This window comes from Sus scrofa, chromosome 8 (assembly GCF_054392235.1).
Source record: "Sus scrofa isolate SSC_HxYL_T2T_F1_AM1 chromosome 8, Sscrofa_HxYL_maternal_Yorkshire_Landrace_v2.0, whole genome shotgun sequence".
Lineage (NCBI taxonomy): Eukaryota > Metazoa > Chordata > Mammalia > Artiodactyla > Suidae > Sus > Sus scrofa.
The window spans coordinates 42,604,417-42,626,279 of NC_139390.1; the positions used below are offsets into that span (position 1 = coordinate 42,604,417).

The following is a 21,863-nucleotide window of genomic DNA, read 5'->3' on the forward strand; positions in this document are numbered from 1 at the left end:
AATATGAGAGAAAAGAATGTATACATGTATGTGTGACTGGGTCACCTTCCTATGCAGCGAAAAAGTGACAGGACACTGCAAATCAGCTATAATAGAAAAAATAAAAATCATTATAAAAATTTTAAAAATTAAAAAAAAAAAAAAAGGTTGAGTTCAGGATTTGGGCCTGAACATTTGGAAAAATGACACTGCAGGCCAAGCCAGAGGTTTGTTGATTGTACAGTTCTGGTAATTAAATGAAGAAAAGACAGAAACCAAATGATATTTATTGGCAATGATCTAACAGGCTTGAGCCTGATTTACCAAAAATAACTCACACTCTAGTAAAAATTTAAAACATTTACAAATGCTCCTAATTGGGCCTAACTTGGGATTTCCTATTCAGTTACTGCCCTCTACAGGAAGCTTGTCTGAATATGAGCTGTGCGTGCTGATAAAAATCCAACCCCCAAAATAGAGGTTAATTTATTCCTCCATCCTCAGTCTTTCCTGTTTCCACTACACACACACACACACACACACACACACCTTGTTTTGCAATCCTGCCCCAGGTCAGGAAAGTACAACAGAACCTCCCAGGAAATCTGGTCCCTGCAAGGCACTTCAAGTAGCTTTTCTGGAAAGATGTCCTAGAAGGGCCAGCTGAGATTCTATGGGCTTACCCTAAAAACAGTGAAGGGGCAATGAAGAGGTGACCCTGCAAAAACCCTGGGTCATAGAAAGAGATCTCATTGTCCCAGCTGGAAGGCCAATGTGACCATCCTTTATCACATGGCTCTTAAGTCACTGGTACAGCCTGAGGTTTCCTTGCACAAGGAAGCAAAACTCTAAGAAGCTGGCACATTTAACAATGCAAAAGACTGTTCAAGCCACATTAACCTTCCACCCAGTTCCCTGACGCTGATTTACAACACACACAGGGTACCTCACTGGGATAAGGGCTGGTGCTCCCCTCACATGCCACCCAATCTCAGGAATGTAAGCTTCAAAAAGTCAAGGACATTGTCCCATAAGCCTCTCTGTTCTCATTGTCCAAAATGATACCCGTCATATAATAGGTATATGATAATATTTTTTGGAATTGTCATTTTAAAGGCTTTTAAAAGTATTAAAAGGGTTAAATTTTCATGTGTCCTAACCAAAAATCAATGTTGTTTAAAACTGATGAGTCAAGAAAAATCACACTGTTACTGCAGAGAGGTAAATATCAAAAGAAATTGCTGATGAAGTTAAAAGCTTTGCCTATGTGGAGTGGAACTGCAGCAGGAAAAGGACCAATTTTTATCACTTTCATTTTTGTATTTGCAAGTGTCTTCATGATTTTCTAGTTTGCGTATTCAAATCATACACATTTATCTAATATAATATTCATTTTTGTGTATGATCTACCGTCTTCATCCGTACATTCACATTACATAATTGCAATCATAGCTATATATTTTATAATTGGCTTTTTTTCCCTTAGTCCACAGGTTCAGTTATAGTAAAGAGTTCACTGCGTTTTTAGTTTTCATAATTACCATGTCAATTACTGTATGACATTCCAATGTGTTACTGTACCATAATTTAGCTAAATACCTTAAAGTGGAACATTCTGCATTGTTTCCACTTTTCCATTGAAAATAATGCTGCAATAAAAACTCTCAGGCACCGTCTTATCCGTTCTGCCTCTTTGAATCATACTGTTCAATCACATTCTGGGGTCCCATCTAGGCACCCCAACTCAAACCAGCGACAAAGGACAACCTGCTAGCATCAGCGGGACCCAGACCTTGGAGCCCGCGCGGTGGCGCGTCGTCTCCTCCCAGGGGGCGTGGCCTCCCCCAGGGGCGGGGCCTATCACGTCTCCGCCCCGCGCTGCGTCACCGACGTCCCGCCCGGCTAGCCCCGGGTGCGGTTTGCGTGTGCTGGCGTCTCTGCTGCCCCTCGCTGCCGACCTCCGGAGCGTGGACGCTGGGTGTGCCGGCCATGGTCCCCCGGTTGGAGGCCGAGCTCTTGGTACTGAACCCGCTGCGCGCCGTATGGCTCACGCTGGCCGCCGCCTTCCTGTTGACCCTCCTGCTGCAGCTCATGCCGCCCCGCCTGCTTCCGGGCTGCGCGCTCTTCCAGGACCTCATCCGCCATGGAAAAACGAAGCATGGGGGACCGCCGCGCCCTGCTATCTGCCGGGCCTTTGATGTCCCCAAGAGGTAACCGTGCTCGGGCGCGAGTCTCGGTGGCTAAAGCGTGCCGGGCTCAGACAGCCAGCAGGGGGCAGCAGAGGCGGGCGTGAGCCGAAGCGGACCCGGCCGGGGAGGCCCAGAGGAGTTCCCAGACAGGCCGCCCGCCTGCGCAGCCCGCTTCTGCTGCGTGGCCCTGGGGGCGAAATGCGCCGCGGTTCCGCCGTCACCGGTGATGCTGAGCCGCGCGCATCCTCGAGGGCGCAGGAAGGTGAATTGGTGGTTGCACGTAGTCTTTCCTTTGGGGAAAGACTTCCAAATTTAGGCCTGGTCACAAGTTCAAGTCTCTTTTGCCCCCAGATTCTCCTCCTTCCCTTCTCCTGCACTTTAGGGGCTCATCATCTGTCTTGAGGTCTGCGGAACTCACTAGAAATGAAGGCAAGCCCCCCCTTCGCTCCTCTCTGTGCCCTATGTGTCTCATCAATCCTCGCAGTCAGGACTAAGTCTGAGAAGCTGGTTACCGGCTGACGCCACTGACTCTCAAACCCGCACTTTGGCAGGTGCCCCTGGAGAAAATTGCCCGAGATGGCACGTTTTAGGCAAAGCAGGTCCCCCCAAGCGCCATTTGACTTTCAGCAAATTTCATAACTGAATTTAATGGGAAGTTACACCGTTAGGGCTTAAATAGAATTCTTTCAGAAATTGTAAGGCCTGTTTGGCGATATTTTTGTTTCTCTGTTTTTACTTTAAATTCAGAATATAGCCAGAACAGTGAGCCACCCACTTCTAGATGGTAGGAACAAAAGCCATGACTTTACTTGGAGGTACGTCCTAAGTTGGCATTTAGGAAAGAATATGGAGAAATATGACAGGGTTTATGATGTATAAACACCTTGGTCACTTACTGCTTAACCTCTCTGTAGGCAGTGCCCCATATTCACAGACAGGATAGGGCCTAAGTAAACTTGGCTTCCAAACCGTGGCTTCCCATTTTGGAGAAAGATTCATCAGGTATTAACACTGAGAGGGGAGAACTAGATCATTCTGAGCAACAGTGAAGGGAATGAGGTCCTGGGAAGAAGTAGAGGATTCAAACATGAGGATTAAACTTACTAGTTATTACAGGCTCTTTACAAGTGGAAATTTCCTGTTACTATTTTTGGCTTTGTTTGCTTGTTTGTTTGCCTTTTTAGGGCCACGCTGGTGGAATGTGGAGGTTCCCAGGCTAGCAGTCAAATCTGGCCTACACCACAGCCACAGCAATGCAGGATCTGAGCAGCATCTGCAACCTACACCACAGCTCAGAACAGTGCCAGATCTTTAACCCAGTGAATGATGCCAGGGATAGAACCCACATCCTCATGGATACTAGTTGGGTTCATCACCACTGAGACCCCAGGAGAACTCCCCTGTCACTATTTTTAATCAGGTTTCGACTATACTAAGTACTTTTCTACCTCATAGCGGAGGCATTCCTAGGTTGTCATTTATTTTAATGTTATAAAGTGAAGAAAAAAATTATTTTGAGAGTGTCAATTCTAGCAATTTATTTTCTGCATTTTGAAAAGGTACCAGTGGGAGTTCCTGTTGTGGCTCAGCAGTAATGAACCTGACTAGGATCCATGAGGACTCGGGTTCGATCCCTGGCCTCGCTCAGTGGATTAGGATCCGACGTTGCCATGAGCTGTGGTATAGGTTGCAGACGCATCTCGGATCTGGCATTGCTGTGACTGTGTCAGAGGCCAGCAGCTGTAGCTCCGATTAGACCCCTATCCTGGGAACCTCCATATGCTGTGGTGCGGCCCTAAAAAAAAAAAAAAAAAAAAAAAAAAAAGGCAAAAAATAAATAAATACAACTTTTCCTTGTTCAAAATTTAGTAGTACTCTTAAAAGTGGAAATGAGCCTGTAAGTTCTATACTCCATTTCTAATGGACAGCTATAAATCATGTTTCTTCATCTAAAAGCTTAGGTAATTTTGTTTGGGATTATTTTTTCCTAAAGAGACAAGAATTAAACCTAAAATGAGTTCGTGGAGTTTGATTTCAGTAGCCCTGTCTGATATTTTTCCTTTTTTTTTTTTTTTTAAGTTAATATGATAATTGTTTTTCTTGTTTTCTTTTTGGTTCCTAGCGTTTTGATTTCCCAGAAAGTCTGATTAAATATATGACCTAGAAAATGAGTTAAAGTGCTCTTGGCTTGCATAGTGTATTTGGAGGTACTTCTCTTTCTAATATTTCAAAATGTTATGGAAACACTGCAATTGAATGAGCTCTAGAGACAAAGAGAACCATCCAGGCTTTCCCTACTGGAGTTCAGGGGTCCTAACCAGCAGTCCAGGGGGGGGTCTGTGGATAGAATTTGGGGCAAATCAGATTGAAAAAAATTACATCTTTATTTCACTAACTTCCAGCTGATTTAGTTAGTGAAATAAAGTTCAGCATTTCTTTAATGATGAACGTAATCAACAAACCACAGTAGCATTAGCAGTACCTGCAATTTCGTGGCGGGTTTTTTTTAATATTACATTAAAAATATTGAAGGGATCTCAAAACATTATTTTTATCACTGTAAGAATACTATATTGTTATTCTCCACTAGATTTTGTTATTTAACACGTTGAAGAAACAGCACGTATATTACTATATCACATATGTTTCTTAGTGGTTATATTATCTCTATTTCAGTATAACTGGTTTGTAATCCCTAAGTATTTTTTGCTTGGCAAGGGGCCCGTAGTCATCACCAGACTGCCAAAAGAGTCTGTGGAAGAAAAATGTTAAGAACCCTTGTTCAAGGAATTCCCATTGTGGCACAGCAGAAATGAATCTGATTAGTAACCATGAGGTTGTGGGTTCAATCCCTGGCCTTGCTCAGAGGGTTAACAATCTGGTGTTGAGCTGTGGTGTAGGTCACAAATGAGGCTCAGATATGGCGTTGCTGTGGTTCTGACGTAGGCCAGCAGCTGTGGCTCCTGTTCAACCCCTAGCCTGGGAACCTCCATATGCCACGAATGTGACCTTAAAAAAAAGAAAAAAAAAAAAAAAAGAACTCTTGTTCTAGACTATAAACTTTCCATACAATTACTTTTGTCTTATTTGTTGCCATAGCCCTGGCCCAATCCCTGATCAGTAATTATCAGTGTTTTGAATGAATTTGAAAAAAAAAAGGTTTTAGGTTTAACTGGTTTGTTGATTAACTTGACTCCTTTCTCTGAGGGTAACTTTGGATGAGATACCTTCTCTTTCATTCATTTATTTAACCAAGCAAGATGTGGGGTGGTGGTGACAACACTGGAAAGGCTGTTCAGGAAGGGGTGGGGCAGGGATATGGCAGTTCAGTTCCAGAAGGCCAGGACAGATGGCCCACAAGGGACTTACAGAGCACAGTGGAGATTAGATTTTGTTCTGAGTATGTGGAAAGTGGCTTTAGGATGGGGGAAGGGGCATGGCATGATGTGGTTTATGTTGGAAAAGATGACTAGTCATTGTGTGGAGAAGACTGGATAAGAGGCTGTTACTGTGGTCCACACAAGAGGTTGTTCTATGGATTAGAATGTTAGCATAATTGCATCTGCTTGTCATATAGGTGGTGATGACATCCAAGCACATAGCACACGGCCAGGGACCTCCTCAGAACTCAGTAACCATTAGTTCCCTTCCTTAGTTAATGCCAAAACTCCCCTAACTGGTTCTGGGATCAGTTCTGGGAGTCAGCAAATATGTATTAAGTCAGATAACATCTCCTGACTCAGAACCATCTAGTGGCTTCCAACAGACAGGAAGAGCTCAAAGACCCTCTACCGTCTTGTCCCACCACCTCACTGACTTTGTATCTTATGGTTTGCCCCCCATGTAGCTCCAGTCCAGTTTTCTGGGCCTTTCTGCTAGTTCTTTCTCCTATCTCAGGGCCTTCACACTGCCTGTTTCCTCTACCTGGAAAGCTCTACCTCAAAATAGCCAGGTGGTTTATGCCCTCATTTCCTGTAATTCTGTTCAGATATTACCTTCTCAGTGAGACATGCCCTATTTACACTGTTTAAAAGTATAATACTGTCTTCTTTTCTCACCAGCTTTAATTTTCTCCTTAGCAGTTAGCACCTGCTGACATGCTGTAAAATGTACTTCTGTGAGTGACTGTGAGTATAAGGAAGGCAGGAATCCTTGTCTCTTGTGTTCATTGTTACATCCCCAGAGCCTAGATCAATCCCTGGCTTATAATGTGCACCAAAAGGTTAGATCAGAGGAGTGCTTGCTCAGGGCCCAGCCCAGTGTTACCATAAGAATATCTTACTCTTGCTCTCAGGGACTTGCTTCAATTAAACAAAGTGGCCAAGGGAGGAAAAAGAGGGAGAACATGTGGAACAGAACGAAGTGGAATGTTTAGACCTGCTTGCTTTTGTGGCTAGAGCCAAGCTGAGTCTTTTAAAAAATATATATATATGTATATATATAATGGAGTTCCTGCTATGGTACAGTGGGCTAAGAGTCCAACTCCTGTGACTTGGGTCACTGAGGAGGTGCGGTTTTGATCCCTGGCCAGGCGTAGTGAGTTAGAAGATCTGGCATTGCCACATTTGCAGTAGTTTCTGCAGTCCCTGGCCCAGGAACTTCCATTTGCCGTGGTGGGGCCATAAAGAGAAAGAGAGAGACAACCTTGAATAAAGAGGAGAACATGTGTCCTATGGAGGGCAATCAGGCAAGCCAAACAAGAGATAGAATATGCAAAATGTAGGAGTAAGAATCGCAGAAACAACTTTCCTGTGAATCAAAACCCCATGACATGGAGTTCCCTTCGCGGCTCAGTGGAAATGGACCTGACTAGTATCCATGAGGATGCAGGTTTGATCCCTGGCCTCACTCAGTGGGTTAAGGATCCGGTGTAGGTCGCAGACACAGCTCGAATCTGGAGTTGCTGTGCCTCTGATATAGGCCGGCAGCTGCAGCTCCAATTCGACCCCTCGCCTGGGAATCTCCATGTGCCGTGAGTGGGTGCAGCCCTAAAAAAAAAAAAAGAAAGAAGGAAAGAAAAAAACACCCATGGCACAAATATGGCACAGCAGGATGTGGCTTAGCAGCTTATATCAGGCATACCAGAGTGATTTGGGTGACTTTAAGGTTTGGTTTAAATTGGCATATGTGATGTAGGGTCAGAAAAGCAGGTTCAGGCAAGTCTAGCTTGCATGAGCAGGAGCACAGTGCTGTGATTTTAACTACAGTCACCAGGGCTGAGTCTGGACCCAAACACTGCCACTTACTGCGTGACCTTGGATGGATAAGTAATTTAACCTTCTGAGCTTTGTTTGCTCATCTGCCACATGAGGATAACCACGTCAGTTTGATAGGATGTTTGGGAAGATGAAATAATCTTTCACTGGTCTCCCCATAACTAGACTGTTCCCTTACCTAGTCACCAGAGAATTTTTTTTTTTTAACTTAAAAGAGTGAAATGAATGAGCAATGCTCTCTTTTTTGATTGTGATAAAATATACATGACATTTACCACTTTGACCCTTTTTTGAGTAGATACAGTTCGGTGGCTTTAAGTACGTTCACATTCCTGTGCAGCCATCACCACCATCCACCTCCAGAACTTTTCTGTCAGCCAGCGGGATTTTTAAAACATGAATTATCACTTGAAGTCAGTCTGTTCAGACAGCTCCCCGTCAGTGCCCTTATAGACCCTGTAGTGTCCTCCTCTCCTTTTTCATGGCCTAGCCCTTTGCACACAGGTTGTCCTACACTGTTCCTCAGGCCTTTGTGGTTGTTGTTTCCCCTGCCTAGAAAATTCTCTCCTTAGAAATTCACAAGGGTTACTTCTGGTCACTTCCAGAAGGCCATCCTTGACCACCCGCCCAGAGTGGCCCCCTGCGCCCTCTCTGTCCATTCACCCAGCATTAGCCTAGATGTCTAAAGGTGCATTTGCTCTCTGCTAAAAGGCACACTTCATCAGGGCAGGCACCTGGTCACAGTTTGCTCCCTGCTGAGTCCCCAGTTGCAAGAACATCACCTAGCAGGTTCGAAGTGCTCCATCATTTTTTTTGTTGTTGTTGTTGTTGTTGTGGTTGTTGTTGCTATTTCTAGGGCCACACCGTGGCATATGGAGGTTCCCAGGCTAGGAGTCTAATTGGAGCTGTAGCTACTAGCCTACGCCAGAGCCACAGCAACGCGGGATCCGAGCCGCGTCTTCAACCTACACCACAGCTCACGGCAACGCTGGATCGTTAACCCACTGAGCAAGGGCAGGGACCGAACCCGCAACCTCATGGTTCCTAGTCGGATTCGTTAACCACTGCGCCACGACGGGAACTCCCATTTTTTTTTTTTTAATGAAGGGAAATGGTTCAAAAGTTGCCCCTCAGAGATTCTCATACTAAGTGAAGTAAGTCAGAAAGAGAAAGACCGTTATGATACCATTTATATGTAGAATATACAATGTGGCACAAATGAGCCTATCTACAGAACAGAAACAGACTCACAGAGAGAACAGATTTGTGGTTGCCAGAGGCGGGGGCGAGGGGGGGGAGTGGGATGGATGGGGAGTTGGGGTTAGTAGATGCAAACTATTACAGTTAGAATGAAAAAGCAGTGAGGTCCTACTGTACAGCACAGGGAGCTATATCCAATCACTTGTGATGGAACATGATGGAGGATAATATGAGAAAAAGAATATGTGTATGTATATATGACTGGATCACCATGCTGTACAGCACAAATTGGCACAACACTGTAAATCAACTATACTTTACTACCAAAAAAAAAAAAAAAGGCATTAACAAAAAAGAAAAAGTCACCCCCAGAAGCCAACCCCTCCCCTTTCTGTGGCCTCCTGCTGAGAAAGGTGCTAGCGACTTTCTGCTCTGCTCATCCCAGACCTGGGCTCAGTTCCAGGAAGTGTGTCTTAAGGAAGGCCCTGGGAGACAACCCAAGGCCTGAGGCCTAGGGGTGGAGACAGGTGGGTAGAATTGACACTCTTGCATCAACTTCGGAGGAAACTAAGCTCTATAGGCTGGAGAAGATCCTTATTGGGAATAACAGGATGTCTCAGAGAGGACAGATCCGGTGATAGAATTTTTAACCATAGTGGGAAGAATTAAGTGGGTTGCTGCGGAGTGGTCAGACTAGATCAGTGTGTGTCAGACTGGGTTGTGGGCGTGATCTGGGGGCTGTGAGTGCTGGCACATGTATTCTGTATGGCTGGAAGGAGCCCCTGAACCCATGTGTGAGCCGGGCCATCTTACTACACTGCAGATTAATGAGACAAGGAGGGCCTAATGAGATGTGATGTGTTGAACACCGGGGAAGGTCAGATGACCTCCGGGCACTCTGCAGAGTCAGATATTTTGAGTTGATTTTTTTTTTTCTTTTTGTCCTTTGTTTAGGGCCACACCTGCGGCATATGGAAGTTCCCAGTCTAGGGGTCCAGTCAGAGCTACAGCTGCCGGCCTACACAACAGCCACAGCAACATAGGATCCAAGCCCTGTCTGGGACCTACACCACAGCTTACGGCAACACCAGGTCCCTGACCCACTGAACAAGGCCGGGATGGAACCCGCATCCTCATGTATGCTAGTTGGGTTTGTTACCGCTGAGCCATGACTGCAACCCCGAGTTGATTTGAATAGAGAAAGATAGTAGAAGAATAAATAAAGAGACTTCACAGAGTTCCCGTCGTGGCTCAGTGGTTAACAAATCCGACTAGGAACCATGAGGTTGCAGGTTCGATCCCTGTCCTCGCTCAGTGGGTTAAGGATGTGGTGTTGCCATGCGCTACAGTGTAGTTCACAGACACGGCTCGGATCCCGAATTGCTGTGGCTCTGGCGTAGGCCAGCAGCTATAGCTCTGCTTAGAATCCTAGCCTGGGAACCTCCATATGCCACGGGTGCAGCCCTAGAAAAGACAAAAAAATTTAGAAAAGAAAGAGACTTCATAAAAAACCTGTGTTAGACCCTTGTGTCGTTTTAGATGATTTCATTGCAGCAAACCAACATTTTTTGTGTTAAATGAACATTATTAATTGCTAATAGCGATTTTTATTGGCTTTGTGGTTTTACTTTTTTCTTTACCGTGCTGATCGCAAAATAGGCGCTGTACCCATCAGGAGTTGATAGCCAGTTTTACGAGTTAAAGTTTGTCATGTTATTATAAAATATAACTTAGGTCAACACAATTTAGGAAAACATTGAATCAGAAGACTTTTAAGGTTTCTTGCAGTCCTGAGAGCCTGTGATTGTCCAAATCTTGCATAGCAGTTGTGTGGCTATTCTGGCACTACTACTCGAGATTTAGAAATCTTCCACAGATTTGGCTTGTGTTCATACAGGTCTGGGCTTCTTCTACCAGACCTTGGAGTCCCCTTCTTTTGAGTCTGAGTCATTCCTGTTACTGTGAGCTAAGAGAGATAGCTAGGTGACCCTCATCTAAGGTCATTCATGTTCGTCTTAACCTCAGGAAGCCTTTTTTTCATATGAGTTAATCAGTCCCATCATTTGAAGTGAAATTTTAGTTCCCTAAAATTAACGAACCCGACTAGTATCCGTGAGGACACTGGGTCAATACTTGGCCTCGCTCAGTGGGTCAAGGATCTGGCATTGCTGTGAGCTGTGGTGTAGGTCGCAGATGTGGCTCAGATGTGGTATTGCTGTGGCTCTCGCATTGGCCAGCAGCTGTAGCTCCAATTAGACCCCTTGCCTGGGAACCTCTGCATGCTGCAGATGTGACCCTAAAAGGGCAAAAAAAAAAAAAGGAAAACTATACTTGTGGAACGGGGGGAAGACTAAAGATAGTCCTCCTGCACAATGGCCTCAAGTGGATCTGCTCTGGTTATTGCCTACCATCTTTTCCCTTCGCAGGTACTTTTCTCACTTCTACATCATGTCAGTGCTGTGGAACGGCTTCCTGCTTTGGAACCTCACTCAAGCTCTCTTCCTGGGAGTGCCTTTTCCAGACTGGCTTCATGTTTTGCTGAGACTTCTTGGGGCTGCGCAGTTCCGAGGTAACAACTCCCCACTGCCTCCTCTTCCTGTCTTTCCACCCTGCAGGGAGCTGTTCTTGGTATTTCATAGCCACTCTCAGGCTCCTCCTCAGCGGGGCCTTGGAAGTGGATGGTGGGGGCAGAAAGGGTTCTTCATGGATCATAGCCAGACGGCCACGGGGAGGGCCCCTAGTCTCTCACCGAGGTCATGGCAGAGCCGAGAGTCAGCTTCCGTCCCTGATTCTCAGCAAGCACTGTGCTATGGACAGGACTGGCTGTTCTCTGCCTCTGATAATTTGAGTACTGTTGATAAGTCTTTACACTTCAGGGGAAAAGCTTTTAGGATCCCTTGGGTTTGCCTTGAAACATTTATCTTACATATAGTTCCAACCAAAATCTCATCTCTGGGCTCCAGAAATTTGATAGAAAATTACTTTTGATCATGGTTTAAAATGTTCCTTATGCCATAAGGCTTTGGTTATATAATAAAAATTGGCTGTAAATAGTTGACCATATGTTTAGAAAATAACCTTTTTTAAATTTGCCTCACTGTGCCTCGTGGAAAGGATACAGAGAACAACTTAAAAAGCAGGGAATTGAAGGTAAAAGCCATAAAGTGGCCTCAATTAATGTTAGGCATGGGGAGAGGGGCAGAATTAGAAACAAATTTTTCTGGTGCAATCTCTGTCCTTTGTTCCAGCAGCCAAACCACTGGCTTCTTAGGAACAATCCTTTTCTGTATGACCAGGGGAATTTGTTGCAAAAGGTGGCAGTTAGAAGGAAAAACCTCGGAGTTCCCGTCGTGGTGCAGCGGAAACAAATCCGACTAGCATCCATGAGGTTTCGGGTTCACTCCCTGGCCTCACTCAGTGGGTTAAGGATCCAGGGATGCCGTGAACCTGTGGTGTAGGTCACAGGCGTGGCTTGGATCTGATGTGGATGTGGCTGTGGCATAGGCCAGCTCTGATTCGATCCCTGGCCTGGGAACCTCAATATGCTGTGGGTGGGGCCTTAAAAAGCAAAAAAAAAAAAAAAAAAGGAATAATCTCTGCAAATCCTACTTGGAAGGGGGCATTACCTCAGTGAATCCCACTTCACCCATGAAAACTTCACCTCTTCATTTACTGTTTACTGTGGGGCTGGCTGGGGTTTTGGTATTTGGAGGGTGGTTTTGAGGAGTTTTATTTGTTGTTTGTTTTAACCTATTCCTGAAGAGTTAGAAGTAGGCTTTACTATATTTAAAGTAGAAAAGCAGGCAAAGCTAATCTCCGTGATGAACATCTCCATAGAGTTTACCCTGGGGAGGTTGGGGAAGGAGCAGTACTTGGAAGGGGACACAAGGGGGAGCTGGTTGTGTTTCACTTCTTAATCTAGCTGAGCTGTATGTGTGGGATGGGCTGGTTTAGATTGTGAAAATTCATTAGGCTGTATCCTCATTGTGTTTTTATGATATGTGTTTATGATAAGATTTTTAAAGACATATAGATTTTATGGCATTTTAAAAACTAGCATTTCTTTTGACTTCTTTTAGGGCAAGGGGTGAAAAGCAGATGGAAGACAGATCTCAAGGCTCACAGTCTCCCAAAAGTATAATTTTTTTTTTTCTCTTTGGAGCTGCACCTGAGGCATATGGAGGTTCCCGGGCTAGGAGTCGATTCGGATCTGCAGCTGCCAGCCTACACCACAGCCACAGCAACACTGGATTCTTAACCCACTAAGCAAGGCCGGGGATTGAACCCATGTCCTCATGGATACTAGTCAGGTTTCTTACCATTGAGCCACAATGGGAACTCCCAAAAGTATTTATTTTTTTTTTTTTTTAGTATGGAAAGAAATGCATAATATCCTCATCTGTTCATATCTCCATTTCTGCCTCTTACGTGCCTGTGTCTCTTGTCCCCCCATGATCACAGGGAGGCCCCCAGTGGGGGCTTGCTCCGAGGTAATCCAGGAACAACTCCTGACATTTTCACCTGGCTGTTCGTGCCAGGGTGGGGGTCGGGTTCTGAATGCACAGACGCTTTCACAATGATGGTCATGTAACCCGAAAGTCTTTCCCATAAAGAAGTAAAGGGACCTGTCTTTGTCTCAGCTCTGTCACTAGCTCACAGTGTAACCTTGAGGCATGTTCCTTGACTTTGCTTGGCCCTCTTCCCCATTCCCCAAAAAAGGACGTATTAGACTGGATGGTGTCTAGGGTCCTTTCCTGGCTCCAACCTTGTCTAAAACTGTGTTTAATGGTAGGGAAACCATAACTTTGAATTTGTCCTGGAGAGAAATGCTGAGCATGCTCCGTTCTGAATTGTAGGGGGTGAGCTGGCTCTGTCTGCCTTCTTAGTGCTGGTGTTTCTGTGGCTGCACAGCGTGCGGAGACTCCTCGAGTGCTTCTATGTCAGTGTCTTCTCTGATGCTGTGATTCACATCGTGCAGTACTGTTTTGGACTTGTCTACTACGTCCTCGTCGGCCTGACTGTGCTGAGCCAGGTGCCGATGGACGGCCGGCATGGTGAGTGGTTGCTAGAGTCCGACAGCTGGGTGTCTAAGGGACCCAGTGGGCGAAGCACTCCACAGAGCATTCTGGAAGTTTGACACATGCATGCCCAGTCCGCTTTGCATTTGAGGAACTGGGGCTCTGATTGTAGCTTTACAGATTCACCATGGCCAAAGGTACCTGACAGTTACCCATCACATTAACGTAACTGCCAAAACCTGGGAGTCGCCAGCGTGAGAAGTACATTCAGTAAAGAGAGAAAAGTGCAGAGTTGTCAGGAGGCCTGGTGTGAGGATGAAGACGTGGGGTTTCCCTCAATGGGACCAAAGTCTCTGGACTCCTGTGGAGTCCCTCTGAAAGGAAAGAGCCAGTAGGGTCAGGAGTGGAGCGGGAAACCAGGGACACACCCAAGAATAGGAGACAAGGTCTGCAAGCCAGGTGGCCTCACCAAAGCCTCATCCTGGGGTGGGGGAGAGGGTTTCAGGAGGGGAGGGCACATTGTCCTGCAAGGTGAAATCCTGGAAGACCAGAGGAGGAAGGGGTGCCTGAGCTCATGGTGAATAGCTGTGATTTGAAGAAGATGGAGGGAGCCATTTTGTTACCATTTAGTTGTGTGATTGTTTCTGTTACAACAAAGCTTTTCTTCAAGTGAGGCAGCCTGAGGGGAGAGCACAGAAGAGCACTGTGGGCAATCAGAATTCTGTCTATTAACACTTCTCCCCTCTCACTAGCCAGGAAGAGGGAAGCAAAATCCTGGCCTTTCCTTCTGAGGAGGAAATGAAATGTGACTTGGAGGTCAGGAGAGAGGAGGATTGGATGTCTAACATATATGAACATTGTTTTTGAAAAAAAATATTATGTGGGGTGATTGAAATGAGTTTTTAGTGCTGAGCTCACTTCATCTGTTTGGACACTGTAGGCTAGATCATTGGTGACTGTTTTCTCTTTGTACCAGCCCTCCCTGTTTCCTAAAGCTGCCCTTTCCCTCCTCGTAAATTGAGACCAAGGTCTGGATATTTCCAGTACTCAGTGGATGAGCTTTCTCCTCAGGTCTGATTTCAGAGTCAGTGGCTTTGATCATCCTCTCACTCTTGCGGTTGGACAACCCTGGCTCCAGGAGTGATTTTCAAGTACAGCTTATTGATGATCTTTCTCAATTCCTGGAATATTTATTGGCTCCAGCCACTCAGCTAGTATCGCCATCTAATTTCTCTGAACTGAATTGTCAGTTTTTCCTCCCTGAGCTTTCTGCCATGGCATCTTTGTGCTGCCGTGTCACAGTTTGAACTATCATTCCTGGAGAACCGTCCTAGGTTTTCACTCTAAGGAACTTTCCAGAGCACTTTGGAAGCCCACTAGCTTATAGTCTGTTAGTATAACATCTCTCTCCTGGAGTTTCCTCTACTGGTTGGACCCCAATTTCTGCCCTCTCTCCTGGAAAAGCAGGCAGGGAAAGGCTGCTGGGACACAAACTAGCTTGTAGACATTCCCTTCTGAAGCGTTTCTGAAACTTGCGTTTCACCCACCTGCCCTTCAAGAGGTCATCTGCTGTTATTTGGGACAGTATGGCCAGGACTGGTTCAGGAGTTCATTGAGAGAGAATACACAGAGGCATGTGCCAGCTGTGGGGTCTGATGGAAATAATAGGAGCTTGGAAGTTCCCATTGTGGCTCAGTGGTAATGAAGCCAACTAGTATCCCTGAGGACTTCTCAGGTCTGATTGCTGGCCTTGATCAGTGGGTTAAGGATCTGGCATTGTTGTGAGCTGTGGTGGAGGTTGCAGACATGGTTCAGATCCTGCATTGGTATAGGTGTGGTATAGGCCAGCAGCTACAGCTCTGATTTGACCCCTAGCCTGGAAACTTCCATATGACATGGGTGCTGCCCTAAAAAGCAGGGGGAAAAATGGAGTTCCCATCGTGGCTCAGTGGTTAACAAATCCGACTAGGAACCATGAGGTTGCAGGTTCAATCCCTGGCCTTGCTCAGTGGGTTAAGGATTTGGCATTGCCGTGAGCTGTAGTGTGGGTCGCAGATGTGGCTCGGATCCTGTGTTGCTGTGGCTCTGGCGTAGGCTGGTGGCTATAGCTCCGATTAGATCCCTAGCCTGGGAACCTTCATATGCCGCGGGAGCAGTCCAAGAAATGGCAAAAAGACAGAAAAAAAAAAAAAAAAAAAAAAAAAAAAAGGAAAGAAGGAAAGGGGAGGGGACTGTCATGGTTCATTTGCTGTCCTCGTTTGAGTCCTGCCTCCAGGTACCATTTGGAATAGCTTGATCCTTGGTTCTCTTACCTGAATCAACTTTGCAGGGGCTCCTTCTTGACTCCAGAGCCTCGGGCTCTTTCCTGTTGCCAGTGGGCAGCTGAGTTTCTTCAGTCAAGTCCCTAAATAGCCCAACTGCTTCCTGAAGAACACAGGGAAGTCCTTCATTTGCTTTTCTGGTGCCAGTCCTTAGGAGACCCGCAGTCTTCCCATCTTCCTGAGTAGCTGGAGAAGGAAGAGGAAGATGAGGCTTTGAGTGTTCCTACTCCTGAAACGAAATCTCTCTGACTAGGTTCTCTCTAACCAGAAAGGGATACCATTTTGTTCTTCATCTTGCAGTTTACGTTTCTTTTCTTTTTGAGAAGCGTCACCCTTAGCCTTTACTTCCAGTGACTTTCTTCAGTAGCCAGAGCCAGTGAGTATTCCAGGTTTCCCTAGCCGTGGCTCAGGGTGAGATGCTTTAGAAAGTGTTTTTCTGGGAGTTCCCATTGTAGTGCAGCAGAAACAAATCTGACTAGGAACCATGAGGTCGCAGGTTCAATCCCTGGCCTCGCTCAGTGGGTTATGGATCCGGCGTTGCCGTGAACTGTGGTATAGGTCACCGATGCGGCTCAGATCCTGCATTGATGTGGCTGTGGTGTAGGCTGGCAGCTGTAGCTCCAATTAGACCCCTAGCCTGGGAACCTCCATATACTGTGGGTGTGGCCCTAAAAAGCCAAAAAAAAGAAAGTGTTTTTCTCTCAGCAGAGAGGTGTAAGAAAGACATAAAAGCAGGCTTAGAAATAAAAATGCAAAATAGACCCACCACACAAGAGTGCATCATGAGAGTGAGAGGCAGAGCTGACCTCTGTGCTTGAAGCACTTGAAGGAGCAAGAGAAGGGTCGGTATGGGATTCTCCACCGGGGGCCATGACACCTGCCCCTGGCTGAGGAGCACGCCTCCTTCATCCAGCGGGATGGTGTTCTCCCCTCTGGACTTGGGAAATTACATCAGGATGATGTTCTAGTCATGAGGAGCAAACTAAGTGGATAATGGTGTTCTACTGACAGTCATTTTTTTAATTCTCTGAGCCTCTGAAATTTTGCAGAGTCAGCTAATGAGATAATTCTTATTTCTGTAGTCAATGTGATAGGGAAGAATCTCGTGATGCAGGCTCGGTGGTTCCATATCCTTGGAATGATGATGTTCATCTGGTCATCTGTCCATCAGTATAAGTGCCATGTCATTCTGGGCAACCTCAGGAAAAATAAAGCAGGTGAGATATCCTTCAGAACCACTGCATGCAGATTTTAGCCCTAATTAGTTGACTCATCTATCAAATACTCATTTTTTGACAAGACTCTCTGGGTCTTGATCTTCCATAAAATGCGAGCCTTATGTTAAAAAACCGCTCTGGCCCCATCTAGCCCAGACTTCTATGATTCTGTTCTCTGCCCACATTTGGGGCCTACAATGCATATATATGTGTCTAACCAGCATTAGTACTACTGGTATTACTGTGCTGAGTTAGTTAGTATCATTCCAGCCAAAGCAAAAAATCGTTTTAGTTAGCTTATGTTGTCTTATCACAGATACAGGTTTTATTAGGCATTTTGAAATATTAAAAAGTGGGATAGTACTGTTCAGCATTTATCCAGTGAGTATTTTGTGCCTGCCCCATCCTGAGTGCTTTATACGTACTTCATAGTACTGGCCTGAAGTAGGTACAGTCTGCTTATTTGACAGATGAGGAACCTCATTTGACAGATGAAGAACCTGAGGCACAAGAGGTTCATTAAGCAACTTATCTAAACTTATCTAAAGTTACACAGCCTATACGTGATACCGCTAGTTTTCTGTACAGCATAAATTGATAGAACATTGTAAATCCAGTATAAGAAAAAAAAATTTAAAACAAAGTGATAGAGCCAGTATTTGAACTTAGGAAGTCTGACTCTAGTTTGAGCTCTTAATGACTAGCTTGGAGGATTCTTGAGATAACAGGCTTTCTTTGTGCTTACGGACAGTTGTTAGTGTAACCTAGGCATGTGACTTTTTAACATGGAGTACTTTGATGGGGGGGTGTAATGGCTAATGGCATGGTGGTTTGCACAGGTCTGTGACACCCTTTTCTAAATAAATTTTTTTTGTTCATTTTGGGTTTTGTTTTTTGTGTTTGTTTTGTCTTTTTAGGGCTGTACCCACGGCATATGAAGATTCCCAGGCTAGGGGTCGAATCAGAACTTCAGTAGGCGGCCTACACCACAGCCACAGCAACGTGGGATTCAAGCCATGTCTGTGACCTGCACCCCAGCTCACGGCAATCCTGGATCCTTAACCCATTGAGCGAGGCCAGGGATCAAACCTGTGTCCTCATGTATACGAGTCAGATTAGTTTCTGCTGAGCCACGACAGGAACTCCCATCTAAAGGAGTTTTTATAAATTATTTGGGGAGTGACATAATAAAACTTTCTTGTAGCAGCTTCAACGTTCACGGTATCTTCTTTTTCCATTTCAGGAGTGGTCATTCACTGTAACCACCGAATCCCTTTTGGAGACTGGTTTGAATACGTTTCTTCTCCTAACTACTTAGCAGAGCTTATGATCTACATTTCCATGGCTGTCACCTTTGGATTCCACAACTTAACTTGGTGGCTCGTGGTAACATACGTCTTCTTCAACCAGGCCCTGTCTGCTTTCCTCAGTCACAAGTTCTACAGAAGCAAATTTGTCTCCTATCCAAAGCATAGGAAAGCTTTCCTACCATTTCTGTTTTAAGAAAACCTCAGTCATGAAGAATGCGAACCAGGTGATGCGTACGATTCTTAAGGACCACGAAGTCTAGAGATCAAAGTACACTCTCTGCTGGACTGCTTGAAACTCTGTTCCATTTCTGTATCCAAAAGTCTTCACTGAATGAGCAAAGCACTATTCCTCAAGGAAAAGAGTCTTCAGAGAAGAAATACTTGTGACAGACCTGAGAGAGCTTTGTAAAACCAACAAACTGCTCAAAAGTAGATGAGACCTCTGCAAACTGCTTTAAAATCCGACTAACCAAGAACATACGAACAGCTTCAAACCTACACAGAGGAAGAGAGAAGTCATCCATGGCTTCGTTTTCGCTACAGACAAATTAACTAGACCACACAGTGTAGTAGGTGCTCAGTAACTGCTTATCATATTGCAATCAAGGCAGAATAGCCTTTGAAAATGACGACAATGTGTAAGTTATACCAATGGATTCAGAGAAAAATGAGTTTATGGGAATTAGTTTATACTTTGATTTATTACCACAGGGATTTCTGTATGTAATTAATCATTAGTAATCGTCTCCCCCTCAAATCATAGCCTGACAGAAAGTGTGAAACCTTTTATGTAATACTTTTTTGACGTCCCTTTCAAAGGAGTACCTTAAAAGTGAAAGCATCTGAAAATAAACTATTTTTATATTTATGCACAGAAGGCCTTCCTGAATGGAACTGACTTCCATGTCTGATGGGATGGTACTGTAGCCTCATTCATATGTAGTTATTCAAATTAGATTAATGTCTGCCTGAGTTTATTCTAATAGAATAAATCCAAACATGTTTAAAAATAAAGTTTACACTTGAAATAGCTTATGTTAAAGAAAACAGCCATGGTTGAATCAAGTGGCTATAAATGCACGGTATGAAAATAGAAAATAATATTATAGCCTGAGCAATGCAGTAAAAATTGCACATCTGTGCAGCATAAGATTTACTGGCTTATTGGCTGAGGTATTAACTATTCCTTTTATAGAAATGTCTTTTAGTTTACTGGAGACCAAAGTTTTGCAGTAACTGAGGGAAAGAACCTCATTATTAACCAAACACATAATGAAATTTACAGTCTAAGAATATCCTTCCCAGCCCCATCCTTGGAGGAGTCAACTGAAGCTTTTAAATACACTCTCATTTAATCTGACTTTAAATATATGTATGTCAGCCCATATTCTAAAATTCTTAGAATTCGGATGTAGCATTTTCTCCTCCAGCAATCAGATACCACTTCCATCAGCTGCTCAACCTATTCAAATAAATGACATACTCACTTCACTTAACATTTGGTTTTACCATCCTCAGGACCAGGACTCAGGAACACAACTTTCTACATTAGAAAAGTAAAGCATATAATGTTTTAGTCATAATTTTCACCCAAATGGCATGGATAATTTTTAGTAGCATATTATTTTGGGATGAAAAAATGTATTTTGCTTTAGCATGCAATTTTATGCTGGCTTAGACTAGGAATTTGACTGCTGTTCTGGAGAGCATTCCCAGTACCCCCTTCCTTGCCCAAACATTGCATTTCTATGTGAAAATAAAAAAGGAAGTAGTGATGTCCTCAGAGGGGTTCAGGGCAAAGTCCTGTGGTCTTTGAAAGCTCAACCATGGGAAATAATTCAGAACTGTGTGGTGATTGCAAGGTCACAGTCAGGATTGCTCTTTGTGTTGGTGAAGATGTTCCATATGCCTAAAAGGAGAGCACCAAAGGGAGTCTACAAATTCTTCACATAGGTGATCCAGAAATAGCCTGGGGGGGGGGGTGTTCTTGATTTTCCTGTTGGCTTAGTGGAATAGCTCTAATTTTTCCTCTTCTGTTGCTATTAAGTTCCAGGAAATGATAGTCAACTACCTCCAAACAGCATTCCCTGGATTAACTACTGAATAACAATTAAGTCTCTGAGTTGTAGCTCATCTTCTACACTAACATTTGCGTTCATTGAGCATAGATTATTTTGTCCACAAAAGCTTTGTTCTATATTCAATGAGTGGTTATGGCTAAAATTCCTATCAAAAAAAGAGGAAGCCTTTGCTGGAATTTTTATGTAAGGCTTAATGGATAGTTTAAGGGGACTCTAAACATTTGCATAACTAAAGTTAACTGAAAATTCAAGGACCATTGATAAGTAATGTATCTCAAAATGAACTGATATGTTAAAGATCTTAAAATAGTAGATCAACAAGTAGAAAATCTTATACCTGTCTAAGCAGGTTTTGCCCACTTGCTCACATTGTTTATCAGAAAAAAAAATTTAACTGATTTTTATCAGGATCTCACATTAGTCTAGTGTTCTAAGATTTTTCTGACAAATGGACAAGAAGCCCTGAAGGTGGCAGTGGATCTTTAAATCATCCACGTGAGTCATACTTCATCATTTTCCGCAAATACCAAAGATCTCCTAGGAACCCATCTATTGGTTTTGGGGGAAATTTTTAATTATTCAAATAAAAACTGTACTATGAAGAGCTATTCTATGACATATTTTTTTTTCCCACACCCACAACAATGGAAGATCCCTGGCTAGGTGTCAAATCTGAGCCACAGCTGCAGCAATGCCAATCCTTAACCCACTCTATCCAGCCAGGGATCGAACCCTGCATAGGATCTTTCTGTGAATTAGAAAAGTCATTACTCTAGGAATATCCTCATGAGAGCGGGGCATGAACCTTTGTGGGCATACAAGGTAACTGTTGATGGGACTGTAGCTCACTGAGTAGAGCTTGAGCTGGGTCTCAGCCCACTCACTGTTGAGCCTGGTGTCTTCTATGCGGTGCACAAACTGCACAACCTTCCCTAGAGACCCTGCTCATCATGCTGCCTGTCTGTCTGCAGATTCTGTTCACTCTTGAAGAAAACAAGACTTGATTTCATGGAATCATCTCATTGAGAAAGACCATAAGAATAAAACTAGAAGGGGAATAAGCACTCCATGCAAATCATCTGTGTTTTCCACACACAAAAAGGAGTTGATGCTTATCAGGTAAGTGACCCTCAAATCATAGACTGTTCAGATGCTAGGATGATGACCCCACATAGAATACTTTGCTTCGCTGATTACCAGCCCTTGTCTTTCCAGCTCACAGTTCTAGTACAGCAACTCCAACAGTCTTTCCAACTTAAGGGTTCCTCCAATATATTGATATCATGACATTATGATTGTCTGCATTTTTCTGTCTTTTCTTACCTCCTCATC

General features: G+C 44.3%; 1 protein-coding gene across 5 annotated transcripts in view; it reads left to right on the plus strand.

Moving 5' to 3' along the window:
* Positions 1-1,864: 1,864 nt before the first annotated feature.
* Positions 1,865-21,863, plus strand: part of LOC100525350 (polyprenal reductase) — a 51,908-nt gene continuing 31,909 nt past the window's right edge. For 4 of the 5 annotated variants that reach the window (XR_014812463.1, XR_014812462.1, XR_298920.4 and 1 more), the window contains exons 1-6: positions 1,865-2,189; positions 11,011-11,153; positions 13,441-13,638; positions 17,006-17,140; positions 18,384-19,088; positions 21,503-21,650. Coding sequence is in view for 1 of the 5 variants with exons in the window: in XM_003128988.6 (XP_003129036.1) it covers positions 1,969-2,189; positions 11,011-11,153; positions 13,441-13,638; positions 17,006-17,140; positions 18,384-18,643 (957 nt within the window). In the remaining 4 variants the exon portion in view is untranslated. Of the gene's footprint in view, positions 2,190-11,010; positions 11,154-13,440; positions 13,639-17,005; positions 17,141-18,383; positions 21,140-21,502; positions 21,651-21,863 lie in introns of those variants that run through there. The other variant, XM_003128988.6, reaches the window with a different exon arrangement.